This window comes from Elgaria multicarinata, chromosome 4 (genome assembly GCF_023053635.1).
Source record: "Elgaria multicarinata webbii isolate HBS135686 ecotype San Diego chromosome 4, rElgMul1.1.pri, whole genome shotgun sequence".
In the NCBI taxonomy this organism is placed as follows: domain Eukaryota; kingdom Metazoa; phylum Chordata; class Lepidosauria; order Squamata; family Anguidae; genus Elgaria; species Elgaria multicarinata.
In genome coordinates, this window is record NC_086174.1 from 84184304 (window position 1) to 84203003 (window position 18700).

The 18700-nt window shown below is 37.8% G+C and overlaps 1 protein-coding gene across 4 annotated transcripts in view; it reads left to right on the forward strand.

The window, feature by feature from the left end:
- Window positions 1-18700, forward strand: part of PTPRK (protein tyrosine phosphatase receptor type K) — a 389066-nt gene that overhangs the window by 319726 nt on the left and 50640 nt on the right. For 2 of the 4 annotated variants that reach the window (XM_063124696.1, XM_063124697.1), the window contains exon 14: window positions 13153-13291. In XM_063124696.1, coding sequence (XP_062980766.1) covers window positions 13153-13291 — 139 coding nt within the window. Of the gene's footprint in view, window positions 1-13152; window positions 13292-14697; window positions 14740-18700 lie in introns of all 4 variants that reach the window. The other 2 variants (XM_063124699.1, XM_063124698.1) reach the window with 2 other exon arrangements.

Here is an 18700-nt window from a genome sequence, read left to right on the forward strand (position 1 = left end):
GCATGGCATTCCCATGCTTGCCTTTGATTTCATTAGAGTGACTTAACCCACTGAAATGAACAAAGATGCATGTATGCATGCATGCATGCATGAATAAGAATTCTCATCTTTCAAAAAAACCTCCAACTCTGCATTTTGGCTAGTTGGGCTTTCCCCCCCCCCCCATCTAGCTGGGGCTCTACGGTGGGGGGGAAAAAGGAGGCTAAGGAGGCCTCAGGATAGTCTCTCCAGTTTCCTCCCCCCCCCCCCGGGTATGCCCCTTCCTCCCCTCCAAGATCGGCTTTTCGACCTTAGAGAGGCGGCTGGCATGGTTCTCTCTGTGCCAGCTGCAAGGGGGAAGGGTGGAGAGCACTGATTCCTAGGTCTGCGGTTGGAGCGCTGTTTCTGACCTCAGATACAGGGATCTGAATTATCTTATTGGACCCCCAGAGTCTGTGTAGGGACCATAAGACTAGTCCCTAAACAAATTAAATCTTTAAAGAGTAGTTGATTAACATATGTGGATATGAATGAAGGAATAGATCAATGAGAATGTGTTTGTAAACAGATAAAAACACAGGGGATGTGGTTGGACTGCGTATGAATTGTACTTCAGAAGTCTTGTCACTATTTTAATGACACCTGAATCTTGTATTATTAAATGTTCATGATATTTCTTTTTCTCATTTCTGTTTAATAGTATTAGAGTATGAATGGGCCTTTGGTTTAATTCGTGCCTGAGTAGTATGAGGATTACATGCAGCCTGTGCATATTTCATCCCTTTGTGTGTGTTTTATCATGATGATACGAATTTATAAATCTTTAATGCTCTTAATGCTACCCATATGTCGTGTAGAAATCCCCAGAAATCTGTAAAACTGGGAATCAAGAAGATAGTAATAGGCTCAGAAAGCTGAATGCAGTCCTAAACCATTCTAGCAGCTAAAGATTTGTCAACCACAATCCTAATACTCCTAACCTCTAACATCACAAACGTTGGCTTCTCCAACTCATCCCATTATATCTGGGTATCTTAAATCATTTTACCAACTGCTCCTTCTCTTCTCCCCACCACCCCATTCAGCTCCTAAATTGAAAGTGTAGCTGCAGCATCTGTGCTCTTGCCCCAAGTGCTCTCCTTATGTGCTACAATCAGCGGAGCTTTTTCTTAGAGTTACGCTTCTGGGCATATGGACAACTGGAAGTCATTTAGTGACACTACCGTGTCCTCATTTCTTCAGTATATTATCCTTATCTACAAGCTTCAGTTTAGAAAGCAGTTAGTAGTCCTGCTTTTTAGAGCACAGATCCATTTGATCTTTAATCCATAGTGTAAAAAGGGAGGTTGAATGTAATCAAAGCTAAATTCATACATAGAAAAATATCTATAACTAGTAAAATGTTGCAGCAGGAAGGGTGGAGAGTGGCCGGGGGGAGCCCGTAATTAACTCTTCTGGTGATGAGGACACATGCTTCCTAGTAATAAAGATTTTCATTGACACATAGTTGCTAATACTGATCTGTTCATTAGTCTAAGGCACTCTTTCTTATTTTTTTGCTTTTGCTTCAGTGCCTCATTTTTAATCTAGAGGATTTACATTTATGGCCCATTAGTACTTTTGACACAGTGTTAATCCAATGCAATTTAAACTTATCCTTTGGTGGATTTCCGTTTAAAGTGAATGGATTTTATGTTTTGAAAGAATTGCATTCTTCAAAGCACATATACAAAAAGTGTAGATACTTTATACGTAAGCCTGCGGTTTGCAGAACTTTTCCACTTTCTAAACCTTTCTTTCCTTTCAAACACTCATGGGTGCGCACACACTTCCTTTCTGTGCCAAGATAACCAAATCCTGCAACCTTCATAAATTGCAAATGGGCATAATTTCTCTTAGGGAATGCGATGTAGGCCACTGGAGCCTCGGCTTCTGATGCTGGCAAGCATATTAAAGGACTCTTCTAGTTCAACAGTATTGTTACAACCAAGAGGTTAGAAAGGCACTTTAAAAACAACAGCCCTGAGATCTCTGCCTTCTCATGATTTCCGACACACCAGCAATATCATGGCATACACACTGTGACAGATTTGTTGTTGTCTAGGGATATTATGATATGGTATTTCTGTATTTAGCTTAATCATGGATCAGCAGATAACATATCTCATGCCATATTCCAGGAGCAAAGTGTCACTATAGAATTTGTAAGTTTACAATATTCCTGGTTTTTAACACATAGAGTTTTTAAATAGAGAACTCTGAGAACAGGCATGTCTTTTTATCTTTTATTTTAAACTCTTAAGTATTTTCTACATGATTAATATTTGAAATAGGAGTACTGAACCTAGACAAAATACATAATTATTGCACCAAAATGGTGGTCATTGCCACATTTTGCGGTAGCAACTTCCATAGTTTGACAATGCATTGTGTGAAGAAGTACTTACATTTATGAATCTCTCACTAATCAACTTCATAGGATGACCCCAGGTTCTACTATTTTGAGAGAGAGAAATGTCTCCCTATCCACATTCTCCACACCATGCATAATTTTGTATACCTCTATCATGTCTTCCCTTAGCCTCCTTTTTTCCAAGTTAAACAATCCCAGCTGTTGTAACCTTCCATCATAGGGGAGATGTTCCAGCCCCTTAATCATTTTAGTTGCCTTTTTCTGCATTTTTCCAGCTCTACAATATCTTTTTTAGGAATGGCGACCAGAACTGTACACAGTATTCTAAGTGTGGTTGCACTATAGATCTGTGTGAAGGCAGTATGATATTGTCAGTTTTATTCTCAAATCCTTTTCTAATTACATCTAACATAGAGTTTATCTTTTTCACAGCAGCTGCACACTTGATTGACATTTTCATCAAGCTGTCCACCACAACCCCTACCACTAGCTCAGATCCCATTTTTGCCCCAATGTACACCACTTTACCCTTAGTTTCATTGAACCACATTTGACATTTGGATGCCCATTCCCCCAGTTTGGAAAGATCCTTTTGGAGCTCCTCACAATCCCTTTTTGTTTTAATCACCCTAATAATTTGGTGTCATTGAGAAACTTGGCCACTTCACTGCTCACTCCTAATTACAGATCGTTTATGAATAAATTGAAAAGCAATGGCCCCAATACAGATCCCTGTGGGACCCCACTATTTTCTTCCCTCCTTTGGGAGAATTTACCATTTATTCCTACTCTCTAATTTCTGTTCTTTAATCAGTTACTGATCCAATGGTCCAACTGCCTCCCTAGCTGGTTTCCTGCTTGTGCTTTGCTTCCTCCTTGCAAAACAACCCAGGAACATCCCTGGCTTATTTGCTGCAATGTCTAATCCCAGAACTCTGGGTTGCTGAGGGATAAACAACCCAGAGTTTGAATGCAACAACAAACCATGTGTTTAACTTTGAGTTAAAGCTCCTGAGTTGTTTAGTAAGCAGAAGCAAAGTGGAATCAGTGAATAGTCACTGGTCAGCATGTTTCCTCACTCCTAACTAACCATGAGTTAATTAACCCAGAAATTGGCATGACATGCAAACTGGGTTTCTTCCCAGTTTGTCTTGAATTATTGCAAAGAGAAACAAGATGAAAGGAACCTCATCGGCCATTCATTCAAACAGTTCACTTCTCTTTGTTCCTAGCACTCTCCACAACCTAAGCGCCTTCCCTTCCACCTCCCTTGCCAGCACTTTCCACCATAAAATGGTGGTCAGCCCCTATTGGCTGCAAGCACTACTTCCTTCACAGCAACATATATCTGGGCTGGGAGAGCAGCATAATCAAATTTATTGCAACATCCTTGTTGGCCAGGAAGGATTTTTTGTATGCTGCCATTTAGGATTTTCTGCCGAAGCCCTTTTATTGGTACTTCCTTTACCAGAGGTACAGTATTTAACAAAAAGGAGAGGGCTTTCTTGACAGCAGTGCTCTGGTTGCTAAATGTCAAAGAGGCTTGCCCTGCGTCTATCTTACAATATTTTCAGCAACAGGCAAACATGTTTTATCTACCCAGGCATTTTAAATTAGGAATATTATTATTATTATTATTATTATTATTATTATTATTATTATTATTATTATTTGCATTTATATACCGCCCCATAGCCAAAGCTTTCTGAGTGGTTTACAAAAGTTTAAAACAGTGAACATTAAAAACAAATATACAAAATTTTAAACCATAAAAAGTATAAAATACAAACAAAAACAGACAATATCTGTTTAAAACAACTATTCTGGGGTCAGTTAAAAACCTCAGCATATGCTGTTAAATGCCTGGGAGAAGAGAAAAGTCTTGACCTGACACCGAAAAGATAACAATGTTGGCGCCGGGCCAACATTGGCCATGGTTGTTGTTGTACTGCGACCTAATTGGGTTTGCACTGCCCTGAATTCCAGATAGAATGAAGAGATAGTATATAAATATGTTTTTAAACCAACAAACATAATTTAAAAATACTTGTGAAAGCTGATATTCCATGGTTCAGTTTTGTGTTCAATTTGGCATTGTAAACTCACCATGAGGTGAGTATTGCCTATAACTTTCATGTGGCAAGGAAAATTTATTCCAAGATATTTTTTTATGTAGAGAAATCAGTCCCTGGGAAAATAGTGGAAGCTAAGGAAATTAGAATGATCAGGTCTTACTACCACCAAACACTTTCATATGAAAATCTTCATTCTCCCAAAACTATTGACTATGTCAAGAGAGAACATAAGAACTGAGCTTTACTACAAAAGTGGTAGCTAACAACAACTCTAGGTTAGAGCAACTAACTCTCAATAAAATAGTAATGCATAAACAAGCAAGTCATCCTTGAAAATACATGCATTGTTGGTGGAAAACGCTGTAATGGAGGCATGTGTTTCAACATATTTTGGATAAGATATATGTCATAAAAGGATGTAAGTCACAACTGAACTCTGACAATAAGTGGTTTGTTATCATCCATCTCAGACACTGAATGATTCATCTTGATTACCTGAAATAATGAAATGAAAAATTCAGTAGCATGGAAAGATTTTTTAGTATTTTGTTTTTGTTTTTATAGTGCTCTCTGAGGGAATCTTCCTGCAGTTATTTATACAGTGAATGTTGGATGTGCAGTAACTAAATTTCCATTATGGAAGTGTTTTGCAGAGCCTGAAGTAATAGTTCCATTTGTTTACTTCATGTTATCCCATTCTCCTATTTTTCCTCTTAATTTAATCTTTCATCTTCACGTAATTCATCACACTTCATTAGTTCCCTCAGAGAACAAGCTATTTTCCCCATGCAGTAGCTCTAGTAAATAGGTTGAAAATTAGATTTTTGAACCTATAACGTTCAAGCTCTCCACTGTCCTATGGAACTGACTGCATCTTCTCTACAACGAATCAATCTTCTCTGGTGAAACTAATGGATGACTTCCCAATTGCTTTATATTTGTCTAATCATATTTGCTATCTCTATCCATCAAGCTGCCTCTTTCATTTCTTTCAGTGCTTACCTAAATATGCAGTTCTTCTGTGAAACATTTCTTGGACCATCAGTGGACACAATGAGCAGCTTCTAACAGTATCATTCCACAAACTCAAATAGGGCTAGCTAAATCTTTCTGTTGCACATTATACTTGCACAAGTGGCTGTGCATGTATAATGCACAACCAGTGGCGCACACATAATGCAGAAACGCTTGTGCACCTGTACTTGTGAAAGCATAACTTTAGTTGTTTTAACACCATAACTTTAGTTGTTTTAACACCAAATAAAACATCTTAGCATGAGTGCAAAGGAGTAGTTTGCTTCAGATAGCAAGCTATAGCTTCCTATGTTATTTTGTATGCTGACTGTAGAATATTAGGATGTAATGTGATGATGATAAAGAAGTTCTGAGTCTCAAGAGAAGTCTGCCCACAGCCCATTCTGACCTTGACAATATACTTTATATATTGGGAAGCTTTAAGGTTAAACATTCTTACTCAATATTAATTAAAACTGAATTGAAGCGGATTTGGTGGCTGTTGCTGTTTATTATTTATTTTCTAGGAGCAATAGAAAGATTATAAAAAAAATAACGCAGTCTCTGCCTGTAGGCTTACAATCTAATAGGCATGAAACAGAAAGAAAAAGTGATATAGAAGGACCAGGAGAACAAGCAAAGCTTGACGTTCAATTTTTGGCCACTGATTTAGAGTACAGATATTCTGCTTCAAACATCTGTTATGAACCTGCACAGCAGCTCCTTCCTGTGTTGTAACTGAAACCAAGGTTATGAACTAAATGCATTACAGCTCCTTCTAATACTGATTCACATCATCTTATGTAAACAGGGCCAAAACTGCTCTGATGCACCCTTTGATGCATCACTCCCTGCATCAAAGGGAGGAATCCTTTTACCTGGGGTAACCCCAAGATTGCAGGGATATGAAAAATCTTTAGGGGAAAAACCCTAAGAGCCCCCCTCCCCGAAAACAGCCCAAAGATAACTTAATGACATGGAATATTGACAGACTGATAGAGGGAAACCCTGACAGCTGGGTGGGAGGAGCAATGGAATTGTGTGGCTGTACAAGGATGAGGGAGAAAAAGACACATTAAAAGGGTAGACAAAACCATCTCATTGTATGGATAGACATTTGCTGCTTCACGCTGAGAAGCTATTTTAAAATGTTTCCAAGAACAGAAGTGAGAGCTGCTTCTAGAAATCAACAGAGAAATTCAAGGTTTCTGTGTTGCTAGGATTGGGTAGCACTGTGTTCAACCCCCATCACTAAGCACCACACACACACACACACACACAGTGTAACAGCAAAGAAAAGAATTACTGCTTTTTCTAACATTTCGTGTGAAATATATGAAAATTACCCTGCAAATGCAAATTCCAAAGCCAATACAATTCATTGTCCCCATAATTACAGGTTGGAAAGGTCTGTGGCTGAAATTGAATGGTTTATGACAACCCTACAGTGTAGTTCACACTCAAAACTGCAAATATTTATAACCACCTTGCAATGTTGTCCAGAGCTATTCGATCTCAGTTACATGTTAGAAATTTGGCTGAAGCTGGAGAGTGACTTATAACAACTCTGCTGTATTGTCCATAACTTTATTTACTTATTATTTTAAATTATTATTTAAGGGAGGGTCACAAATGAGAAGGTGTTGTCATGTCATTCAATGAAGAGTCATATAGTTATATAATGTAGTCAAGGGCCTTGTCCAAGATCCTAGATAATCCTAAACATGAGCAGGTTCATAGAGGAAGAGGTTCTCCTTCAGAAATTTGGCATCCAAGCCAAATTTGGCATCCAAGGTAATTAACAGCACCTTGAATTGGACTCAAAATCAAAACAGGCAGCCAGTGCAGTACTTTCATAATCTGGGTAATGTCATTCCACCTGACTCTATGTCCGTTATAATTCTGGCTGCCACATTTTACACTAGCTGAAGCATTTGGATCATCTTTAAGGGTAACCCCACATGCAACACATTACAGTAGTCCAGTAGGAAGGTTACTAGCACTTGAACCACCATATCCAGACTACCTCTGTCATAGCTCAACAGACAAAACTGTTAAAAGGCACTCCTAGCCACCAAGGCCTAACGTGACTGAGTTGGATTAAGGGAAAAGCCCCAAACTATGCATCTGGTCTGTCAGGGGGAATGCAATCACTTTTACAATGTATGCCCAAATCCTGGATATGGGTTCACCCTTGGAAACATACAGGCATCCAATGCAATCAGGCCACAATTGGTCTTATATGCTCAGACCTTCTGGTCCCAGTTATTAATTTGGCTGCTGCATTTTGCACAAGCTGCAGCTTCTGAATAGTCTTCAAGGGCAGCCCCACGTAGAGTGGATTGTAGTAATTGAACTTGGAGGTTACCAGAAAATAGATTACTGAGACCAGGTTATCCCATTTTATGCCATTTTATTTATGCCATTTATGCACACAACCTTGCAGTGTAGTTTACTGTTATATTCCTTATTGCAGTTTTGGAACACTAAGCTAAGAGAGCAGCTTACAGCAGCCATGCAATGTAGTCTACTGTTAATATTACAGGCCCTGGGTGTACTGAAGCTTATTTGGATATTCCTCAGGGTGCAGCAAAGCCCAGTCTACTTAAATTGCCTGCTCAGACCTAATCTGAAGCCAAATCAAGCATTCAAATTCATCAGAAGCCTCGTGCACCATTGACTTGCATGAAGATTGGTTGCGCATTTAAATGTCCAAAAGCGTCTTCTTTTTAAATGCATATGAAGTAAGACCCAAATTAGACCAGAGACTCCTGTCTTTGACAATAACTCTTGTTTTTCATCTCTCTCAGCTACAACACATGCATACTAGGGGTATTCTGGAAACGATACCTATCTGTAGGAATGTGTAAAAGAAACAAAGTTTGCGTACAGCAAAAGATGTGGCAGTATCCTTGATCTAGAAAACTACATTGATAGACATATCACTCAATAGAGAGCTTTTATCAGTGAGGGAACTGAATAAGTTTAGGGAAGATGACAATATTCCAGGAAGCAAACTCTAAACATATGTTTAAAATATGCTGGGTTTGGTTCATAATAATAATAATATCTTTAAAATGTAAACAACTTGAGTTTAGCATTGTAAAGTGTGATCTGTTGTTACAGTTTGCCTCTGTTATGACATACAGATTATTTACAAATATTTCTGTGTACTATAAGCAGGCATAATGTTTACAGTGGTTTAAATTCAGCTATGTTTGTAGATTTCATATTTTTCTGAAAGTTTTGGGGTGTTCAGTTATCAAATCATACTAGATTGAATATGATATTCTTTTCTATGCAAATCTGAGTTTATATGAACTGAAAACCGTCTCTGGCCAAAATGCTTGAATCTGAACAAATAAAGTAGTCTAATTTCAGGAAGTTACCTAGTTTTCAATGGTTTTAGAATACCAATCATCAGTCTTTTTTGAAATAAATAACCTAATTCTAAACATTGTCACTGACGTTATAGCCACTCCATAAAGAGGTTTCTAGAAAATATTTTTGCCTATCCCATGTGTCCATGGTAAGCACTGTAACCTGTACGGGACATGCTTCTTAAACACTGAGTATAAACATACCCAAGATCAGTTCGGCTTTCACGGGAACATCAACAACAGAGCTTTAAATACCCAGTTTCTCTCCTTGTGTTACAATTGTCATCTCAGGGATACAGGGATTGATAAACTGGAACTATTTGACATGGAAATAGCTTGAAGTTCAATCAATTTTAGTTCAATTGCAAAGTAAGTGTGTTTAGGATTGAAGGCTGGGCAACTGATTTTTGCTATTTAATATAGAAAATTATTTGGATGCTATTCTTCTGTTCACTACTTTTGCCACAGTTCTTGAAAAAAGCTTTCATGTGATCATGTGTGTTGTTTGCGGATAGAGGAAGAAGAGAGGAAATAACGACACGAACGCCAGAGATTGGGGGGAAAGATTTCATGTGATCATGCATGTTCTTTGTGGAACAATTTCCATCTTTCCTTGACAAATAGCTACACAAATCTGAAATTATTCAAGACATTACTTTTGTATTTATGGTGAATACTGTGTGTTAATTTAAGATGTATAACATTGTTTGCAGTTTAAAAACAACAGCAATAACAACATGAAAAGTAGGGCGTGGGTCCCCTGTTTCTGATTGGCTAAAATATTTTCAATACTACAGTAGATGTAATAGCTGTTACTTTGTATTTTTACATCTTAAATTTTACATATTCAAATATATCGTGTGCTGTGATAGAATGAAGCATGTTGTGTTCTGATTTGATAAGATCACAACTGGTTAGAATCCTTGAGTATAGATGAGAAGTGTAAAAGCCATTTTGGTAACTGCTTACTTAGAACTGAACTGCAAATTATTTTATAGTTTTATTTAATATGGGTAGTTTCATTTTGATGGCCTTTTAAATGTGAATTGTTGGTAGATTTCAAAGAAGGAAAGTCATCTTCCTTCTCCCTTTTAAAGTCAATATGGAGAATTAGGCTCTTACATAACTTTATACTCCAGATATTAATCTTTGGAACCTAAGGCCCTTCAGAATGTCTTGTGAGTAAATATTAGTTATACATTCCACTATAATATTTATCTATATAAGATTTTATTAGTAGTAGTATAGCTCCTCTAATCTATTTCCATATTCCTATAATATTTCTCATTGGTTAGAAGTTTCCTTGTTTCATAATTGTAACAAATAATCATGCCCATAGTAGGATGATTTCCTTTACTTCATTGTTCATTGTCACATGGAAAGATTTTTCACAATCTAAGGCTCCCTATTGCAACAACCTTACACTAAAGCTGGTCTAACATTGGATAGCTGTAGGTAATATATGCTGCACAGATTTTGAATGAGACTCCTTTCTAGATGGATTAAAAAGAGCAAAGGTGAAAATTCTCATACGAGAATTTTAAGCTAGAATTGGAGGTGGCAGAAAACAGTATCCACTTGAAACCTCCTTGCAAATTTCAAGGGCAATTTTTTTGTAATGGTAGCGGGATGGGAAACAGCAGCTCTTTCGGTTTTTCTTGTTTTTTGACAATGTTGTTTTGCCACTGCCTCAATTGGTGACTGGTGTGATGCTTCCTCGCAGCTGCCATGTTTTCTACACATGCCCTGTTGGAACAGTGCTACATCATGACATAGAGTTTTTTCAAGGGCATGGGGGAGGGGAGGATCTTGGTCATGTTATTCCTGAGAGGATGAGGATGTGCCAATAGGATCACCACTGTTGCTTGAAGGGGAAGCAATTTAAAAAGAAAAGGCTGCATTTCCAAAATATATATAGAATCTCTTCTCAAAAGTAGCCAAAATGTCCTCCACCAATTCACTGTCTCCCAATGGGTATATTTCACTTCAACACCAGATAAAACATCTTAGCATGAGTGCAAAGGAGTAGTTTGCTTCAGATAGTAAGCTATAGCTTCCTATGTTATTTTGTATGCTGACTGTAGAATATTAGGATGTAATGTGATGATTATAAAGAAGTTCTGAGTCTCAAGAGAAGGCTGCCCACAGCCCATTCTGACCTTGACAATCTATACTTTATATATTGGGAAGCTTTAAGGTTGAACTCTACTGCTCCACTTTTTAGAAATGTTGACATTGTCTGAAGGATGTTATTTCATAAAGTAGCTATTGACAAAAGTAGATTACTTCCATGTGTCCAAAATGTGTAAATCAAATCCTTGTTTTGAAATCAAAATGAGCTTTCACCACACCTATATGGAATCTACACTGTTTCCAGCTTAATCCAGCAGACCGCTTGGCTCCTTTAATCATGTGTAAAATAATTAAGCACTGGGTTATATGGTGGGCAGCTGGTTACTTTCTGATGAGGAAATTCATAATGAAATTGCAGTGATATATGTAGCTCTTTTTGAAAAAGATGCCTTGCAGATGATGAGCAATGTATTAAATTGAATATGTCAGAATAATTTCCAGATGAGACTTTAGTATGCCAGGACACCATTCACAATGCCCTCACTTGATTGTATTAGGTCATCAGGATCAGGAATCTGCCAACTAGTAGGTTTTAAAAACCTGTTACTGGATGGATCATGAAGCATTGAATCTTAATGGTGTCATGTCAGGAAAATATATTTTATCGTTTAGGCGTCAAAACTGAGAGGAGAATATTACTAAATATAATTTATATATGTATATTCAGTAGTGTGACGGTGTGGAGAGATATATTCTGACAATTTGCGCACATTCTCCATGCTTTTATGCAAATACGAACAATTGTCAGTGTCTATAGGCATTCTCTGCTCAACACACACACAAAACCTAACATATACAATGTGCCCAGAGAATAGTGTGAAGGCATGTGTTTTCCTGTTTAAACCTGCTCCTATAAAGTGCCTAGAGGGGAAATTACCTAGGGACTCACCCAAAACAGCTTGATCCAATTAATTCCTGTTTCGTTGTAAGTTTGTTAAATTTTGTGCTTTTTTAGTTCTGGACCTAACTGTGAAGTGCTAATCTATAAAGATTGATATTTCTATATGAACCATGCTGATTGTGAGCTCAACAAGGAGATAATATTTTTAATGTCTGGGCAACTCATAGCCCTCCAGATGTTTTGACCTACCATTCCCATCAACCCTAGCTAATGGTGAAGGCTGATGGGAGTTGCAGGAAGAAACATCTGGGGTCAACAAGCTGCCCATCTCTGTCTTAATGCCTAAAGAAGTGAAGAACGGTAAAGAGAGTAGAAGAGCAATCTTCATTTTTCCCAAAACTGGAATCTATGTTTTACCAGCCTTAACATTGGTTAAGGCTGTTAAAACACTCCTTCGTTTTTGCAATGTATGTCTTTCCCCTTCTCTTTCCTTCACTCTGCCAGGCTCCTCTTTATTTCCCCTTGCGCTCTCTCCTCTTAAGAAAATATAAATAACAAAACACACACACCCAAAATGGTGGCAGTGCAACTCATGCAAATACAACAAACACATTGTGCCCACTCACTCAAAACCAATTCAATTAAAAAAAAAGTCATGGCTAAAGCAGAATAAATAATGTAACACAATACTAATAAATAAATGAGGATTTAACTAATTAATTTTCTATTTTAAATATGTTTTTTTAGTATATGTGTATATAATTGCTGTAAAGGAATTAAAATTCAATAGACTTTTCAACAAACATCATTATAAGGTCAACTGATTCATATATCGTACCTTTGTTAAGCGTCTCATTGACAGTGTAAGGAGGAGAAATTCACCTGACTGCATCAGGTAGATGTTTGTATGTGTACATGTAAGAGCCTGATACTGTTAAAAATATAAATAAAATAAATATATGGTCATAGAATGCAATCCTCTACACACTTACCAGGAATAAGTCTCACTGAATTCAAGTGGGACTTACTTCTGAACAGCATGTATAGGATTATGCTATTATTGGTTTGGGTTTATGTAGCCCAATCCATTCTAGGGACAATAACCACAGGTGGAAGCAGGTCTACACATTCATATCCTCCATCTGGATAGGAGAATTGTGTGCTCAACCAGGTCCTGCACACATTGTTCCCCTTCCCGATCCAGCAGCTAGGACTGAGCACACAGGTGTCTTCCAAAAGCACATACTTGTTGGAATTGGGGCAACTATCTTGTCTGATTAGAACAATTCCAATAACTTTTATTTCTGTTTCTGTTAGCAGCAGCAACAGAAGAACCGGAGGTAATTCCTGACCCAGCCAAGCAAACAGATCGGGTTGTGAAAATAGCAGGAATAAGTGCTGGAATTTTAGTTTTCATTCTCCTACTGCTACTTGTCATATTAATTGTCAAAAAAAGGTAGGTACCGTAAGATTTGCCATTTTCTATTACTTTTAAGTAATCTAAAAGAAATTCTTTCACAGGTTATTTCAGCAAAATGTTTATCAGGAAAAACATTCTTAGTCTGAAATTAAGTTATATTGTAGAGTGGGGAACCAATATCCTACTAACTCTTTGTAAGTATAAGGCTGTGAAACATACACAGGCAATGGCATGCAAAATACACTGATGTAATTGAAATTCTTCCGCATTTACAAACCATCCCAACAATTTTGTACGGATTAGGCCAGCCTTTCTTTTTTTATTAGCCCTATCGAGTGTACCGTAGCTATTCAAAGTCTCACCAACTTGTCTTGAAAAATATTTTATGGATTATGTTACTTTCATTTGCATCTTTGAAAAATATTAGAAACATTTTTAAAATAGTTAATAGCACATAACATCACCATAAATTTTCTATTGGGTTATAGATATGGAAACTTTAAAATGTATTAACTGATATCTGAATGAAAATCTTTTTATTTTCTTAGCAATTTCCAAAGGCTTGACAAAAATCAATAGCGCCATCTTCTGGAATAATAAGTACTTAGGAAAAAAACAATAGTTTTAAATTATCAGAGTGATCTGCTTAAGTGTTGTTGATTTTTGAAAGGATAACATTTAAAATGTAAATTTCATTAACTGTTCATCTGGCATAAATGTTCATAATCAACATCTATAAATGTTTAAGAATCAAGCAACTAAAAAGAAAACTATCAAATCCCTTGTTCCCTACATTTTCTCCCTTTCCCCCTCGATCCCTTCTGGTGCACTAACTTGACTGCTTTAGAATAAGACTTATTTGAAAATATGAAGCTGCTTGTATCAAGTCTGTTCATTGGTCCATCCAGCCCAGTAGCGTCTACTCTGACAAACAGCAGCTGTCTAAGATCTCATGAAAAGGTCTCTCCCATTACCTGAGCCTTGTGATCCTTTAGCTCAGCCTTCCTCAACCTGGGGCGCTCCAGATGTGTTGGACTACAACTCCCAGAATGCCTCAGCCAGCTGGCTGGGGCATTCTGGGAGGTGCAGTCCAACACATCTGGAGCGCCCAGGTTGAGGAAGGCTGCTTAGTTTAGCTGGAGATGCCAGTAGTTGAGCCTGGGACCTCATGCATGCGAAGCATGTGGTCTACCATTGAGCTGTGGACTTTTTGCTTCAGAGATGCATTGCAGAGTTTTAATTTTTTTCTAGATAAGAAAAGGATAAACGCAAGAATATATTTGTATCTCTGTTTTATGTTAAATGAAATAATTTTTCTATTCAACTTTACCAAGTAGAAAAAAAAACATGACCATTGTGCCTGAAAGTCATATCTGTGTCTGAATGGTTTCCAATAGATTTTTTTTTAAAATTTATTGCCTTTTTACAATTACCCCCTGGAGATATATAACATGGAGAAGAAACGTCTGCATTAGAAACCTTAGGTATGCTTGTGGTGTTCTGTGTTAGTTAGATACATATGTGATTTTCCCAACAGTGCTTTCACTCTTTCTTTTTTCCTGTTGTGTACCTCTGTGCTTGAGAATAAACATACATACCATAGGCCAATTCATATGAAAATGACAAGAAGCCCAACTAGATTAGGTATTTATTGAAACAAAGGTGCAAATCAGTAAACAGCTTCACAGCTTTTTAGCTGGAACCTCTACTTCAGCTAAATATAATTGATTATTAGCTTGTAAGGATACTCCAGTGGGAAATGTCCTTAGAATATAATTTAGCACAGAGCTGCCCGTATAGATTTTACACTGATCTACTGACTTTCATATCATTAGGATCAGATATCACATTGCCCTTTGTGTGAATACTAATTTGCCCATAGCTATATGATAGGCTGTTCCTACATTCACAGTAATTCGCATTGGCCTTCCTGCTGCTCCCTTATACTTTGAAAACACTGAGGTAATGGTTACTTATGTAACATATGTTTACACCAGTGGAGGGTGAAATATTGTATATTTGGACCCTGTATTACATTTTTAAGTGACCCTCAGGCCTTTGTTAGAATCCTCAAAAATCTCAGGTTTCATTAAATAAAGTAAACTTGTAAGGCAGTATCCAATATTTCAGCTGCACCTTCAGTTGTTCCGTTGCACTCAGTGGAGCACAACAGGAACTAGAACTTCCTGAAGTAACCCCAGAAACTAGTATAAATGCTCATTTCTGAAACAGGAAAGGTTGGTGGAGCTCCCTTCTAGCTCTGCTGACCTGCTCAATTCTGGAAACAAGCGTTTATGCTAATTTCTTATTGCTTCAGGAACTGCTCACATGTGGGCAGTATTGGGTACTGACCACAGATCTTATAGTTTCAATAGTCTGGTCCCACCAGCTATGACACATGATGGGAGGGAGTTCTTAGGATATATCAAAGGAGGCAGGTTCAGAGCTTTCCTTCGGTTTTGTCTAGGAGCTTCTCTAAACCTGGCTTGGAAACTACAGAGCTCTTGAATATTTAAGCATAGGAACCTCCTTTGACCCAGATCCATGGGCTGGGCTAAGAGACTGAACAGTTCCTTTTGCCTGACATTGGAGACCAACCTGGCCCTTTAGATTATCAAGCCTGAATTCTGGTGAATTTCAGCAGATATGATTTAAATTCTTTTGTTGTGGCTTCCAAGTGGGAGGAAACCTCAAAGCTGTTATGGATTTTCACTGGTTAAAAGTAGTTTGTCAGTAGTTTGTTACCACCTTGAGAGGTTTCTACCTCTAATGGTGACCTATTTAAAAAAAGAATAATAATTTCTTATCACATGGGGGTTCCTCAAAGTTTTTTTCTTATTTGAGGGGTAACTGTTTTAGAAAACAAACACTATCAAAAGTGTCGTATCACCACATGCTCTGGTCCATCAGCATCTGGTCCATCAGCATCTCATGTTTAACCAAATTTGCATGACATTTTCATAACTGTTTGCCACCTTGCCTAATTTACCACATCATGAACCAGTTGGGTGATTCTGTAGTGTGCGAACCTTTACAGGAATGAGCCCTGGATATCATTTATTGGAGGCTTCTGATGGACACTATTATTTTAGATTAAAAGGGAATGGATATAAATCCTCCCTATATGCTGACTAACTGGCCAGCTCCCTTGCTTTCCTGGAACCCATATTCTTGGGGATAGAGCTCCATGTGAATCCTGCACCTGTGGGTTTCTGAAGTGAATTCAGATTCATTTGGTATTGAATTCACATCTTTCTTCTATAGGTTTTTAATAGTGGCTCTATCATTTGTTGATAAATTAGCCATATGAATATAAAGCCGTTTTATTTAACATCCAAATGTGAAACAACTTGATGATATAAGTGGTACCTTGTAATTCAGCTGCAAATGTTAAATTCCTATCACCCTTCATTTCCAAACTATAGTTCTTTTAATGAAACTTTAATGTTTTGGAATTTACATGCTGCTTTACTTGATCAGATGTCTATTCTAATACAAAAGTCATTCACTTTCTTGCTTGTTTTCTTTCCCACTCCTCCAAAGTGGGCAATTTTATATACAAGCCTTTGGACAAAAGTCACGAAAGACATTTTCTAATACAATGCATGCTTAAGAGCACAATGCACAAATACGTCAAAATATATTAAAACTGACTGAAAAGAGACTCACAACTTCAATGCTGTATCTTAAAATGGCCTAACACATTTTCAAGCCAGGCTCTAAGTTACAATTACCACGTGGAAGCTCCCTGGCCCTGCCTGTTTAATGTCTCCCCCACAAACATGCCGAAAAAGCTGGAGGACATTGTAGTCAAACTCACAGTAAAGGAGGAATCACAGACTGCTCCTTTGTTTATCTGAGCATATACAGTATTAAAACAAGAGCTAAATTTGTCCTTAGTAAGCCTCTGTAGCAGTTTTAGCAGTAAATGGCCAGTTTTTTTCTTGCCTCCCCACCCCATTTTGGAGGAGGGGTTTAAAGAGGTGGAGCTACCTGCAGGCAGCAGGAGCAACATGCGGCCCATGATCTCTGTGTTGCCCACCCCTGGCGTATCACTTTCTTTAGTGCCTATATATCCCCCTAATCCTCACCCCTTTCCTACTCCTAGGGGAAATAAGCCTGCAGGGAAGATAAACAAGTTCCATCTTCCCAAATGCTTGGCTGCAAGCAGGGGGGTCTGCAGTACTCACAATAGGAAGAGGCAGGCTGCTGTCTCTTCCGGCTGTCAATACATTTCAAGATCAGATCTACCACCTCCTACAGCCCATTTTGATGTTTAATGTGTGAGCAGCTCCCCATGTGATTCTGAGGGCCAAAACAGACATTACTTTACATGGATTACTATCTTGCAATAGAAATTGAAGGCATGTCCCACCCCCAATCCAGGTTGGGCCCTAACGGGTGGGGAAAACATGATAAAGCCCCACACTTGGTTCTGGATTGGGGGCTCTGTGCCTACTGTAGAGTAAAAATGGGAGGGGGGAGTAAAGCATGGCCCTGACATGCTTTATATTTGAGTGGCTAGAAATAAAGCATTCTTTGCATCATGTGGGAGTCTATCTCAGAAACAACTTACCACAAAGGCGTATTAACCATTTATGAGGAATCTTGCCTTTATTGAATCACAATTTATAAGCTTTTCTAGGATAGGATAAGCTGTAACATTGAACAAGTCCATTTGAATTACCAATAACACACACACCTGTACATAAACCTTCTCACATTATGGTGGTCTCAGCAAATCGGTTACCAAGATAGTCATGTGGAATTATTATTCTCATTCCCATTGATTCAGAAGGTCCAAACTGACATCCACCCAGGGTCCTTCACCTTAATTGGGGTCAAGGGTTTTTAATTAATTGAACTTCCTGTGAATTAGGGAAATGTGCCTTCTATTATACTAAACATAGACATTTTTCTCTTGTAAACACCTCAGAATGAAAACACAATAGAGTTTAACTGAAAACGTTTTTTCCCCCCGTTTTCAGCTTTAATTTTAAGTGCTTAGTATACTTTAGGTGCTCTAAATGACAATTGATGATCATTTGTGCATACATATTAGTGATTCCATCATGTGGTATCCCTTTTGATACTTGAACTTTATTATAATTTTTGAAAGGAAGATCACCAAAAAAAAGGTTTGCTAACTTCACATGGGTTTAATTGCTCTTAATGTATAAGAACAATAACACAGATTTCCAAATTTGATATATTGGGGGGCAGAAATCTAAGTGGTAAGCAGTTTTGTATGATCTCACAAATCTGTGGTGTCTTATGGTTTGCCTGATCGTTTTGTACAAACAGATTTGAAGCTAAAGTGGGTGAAACTCTATTAGCTATTATAGAGTTTTATAAAGTAATCAAACTACTTAAGAAAAGGGATACTGCATCTCTTGAACAGAAAATACTGTTTTTTTGTTTTTTAACCATTGTTGAAATATTTCC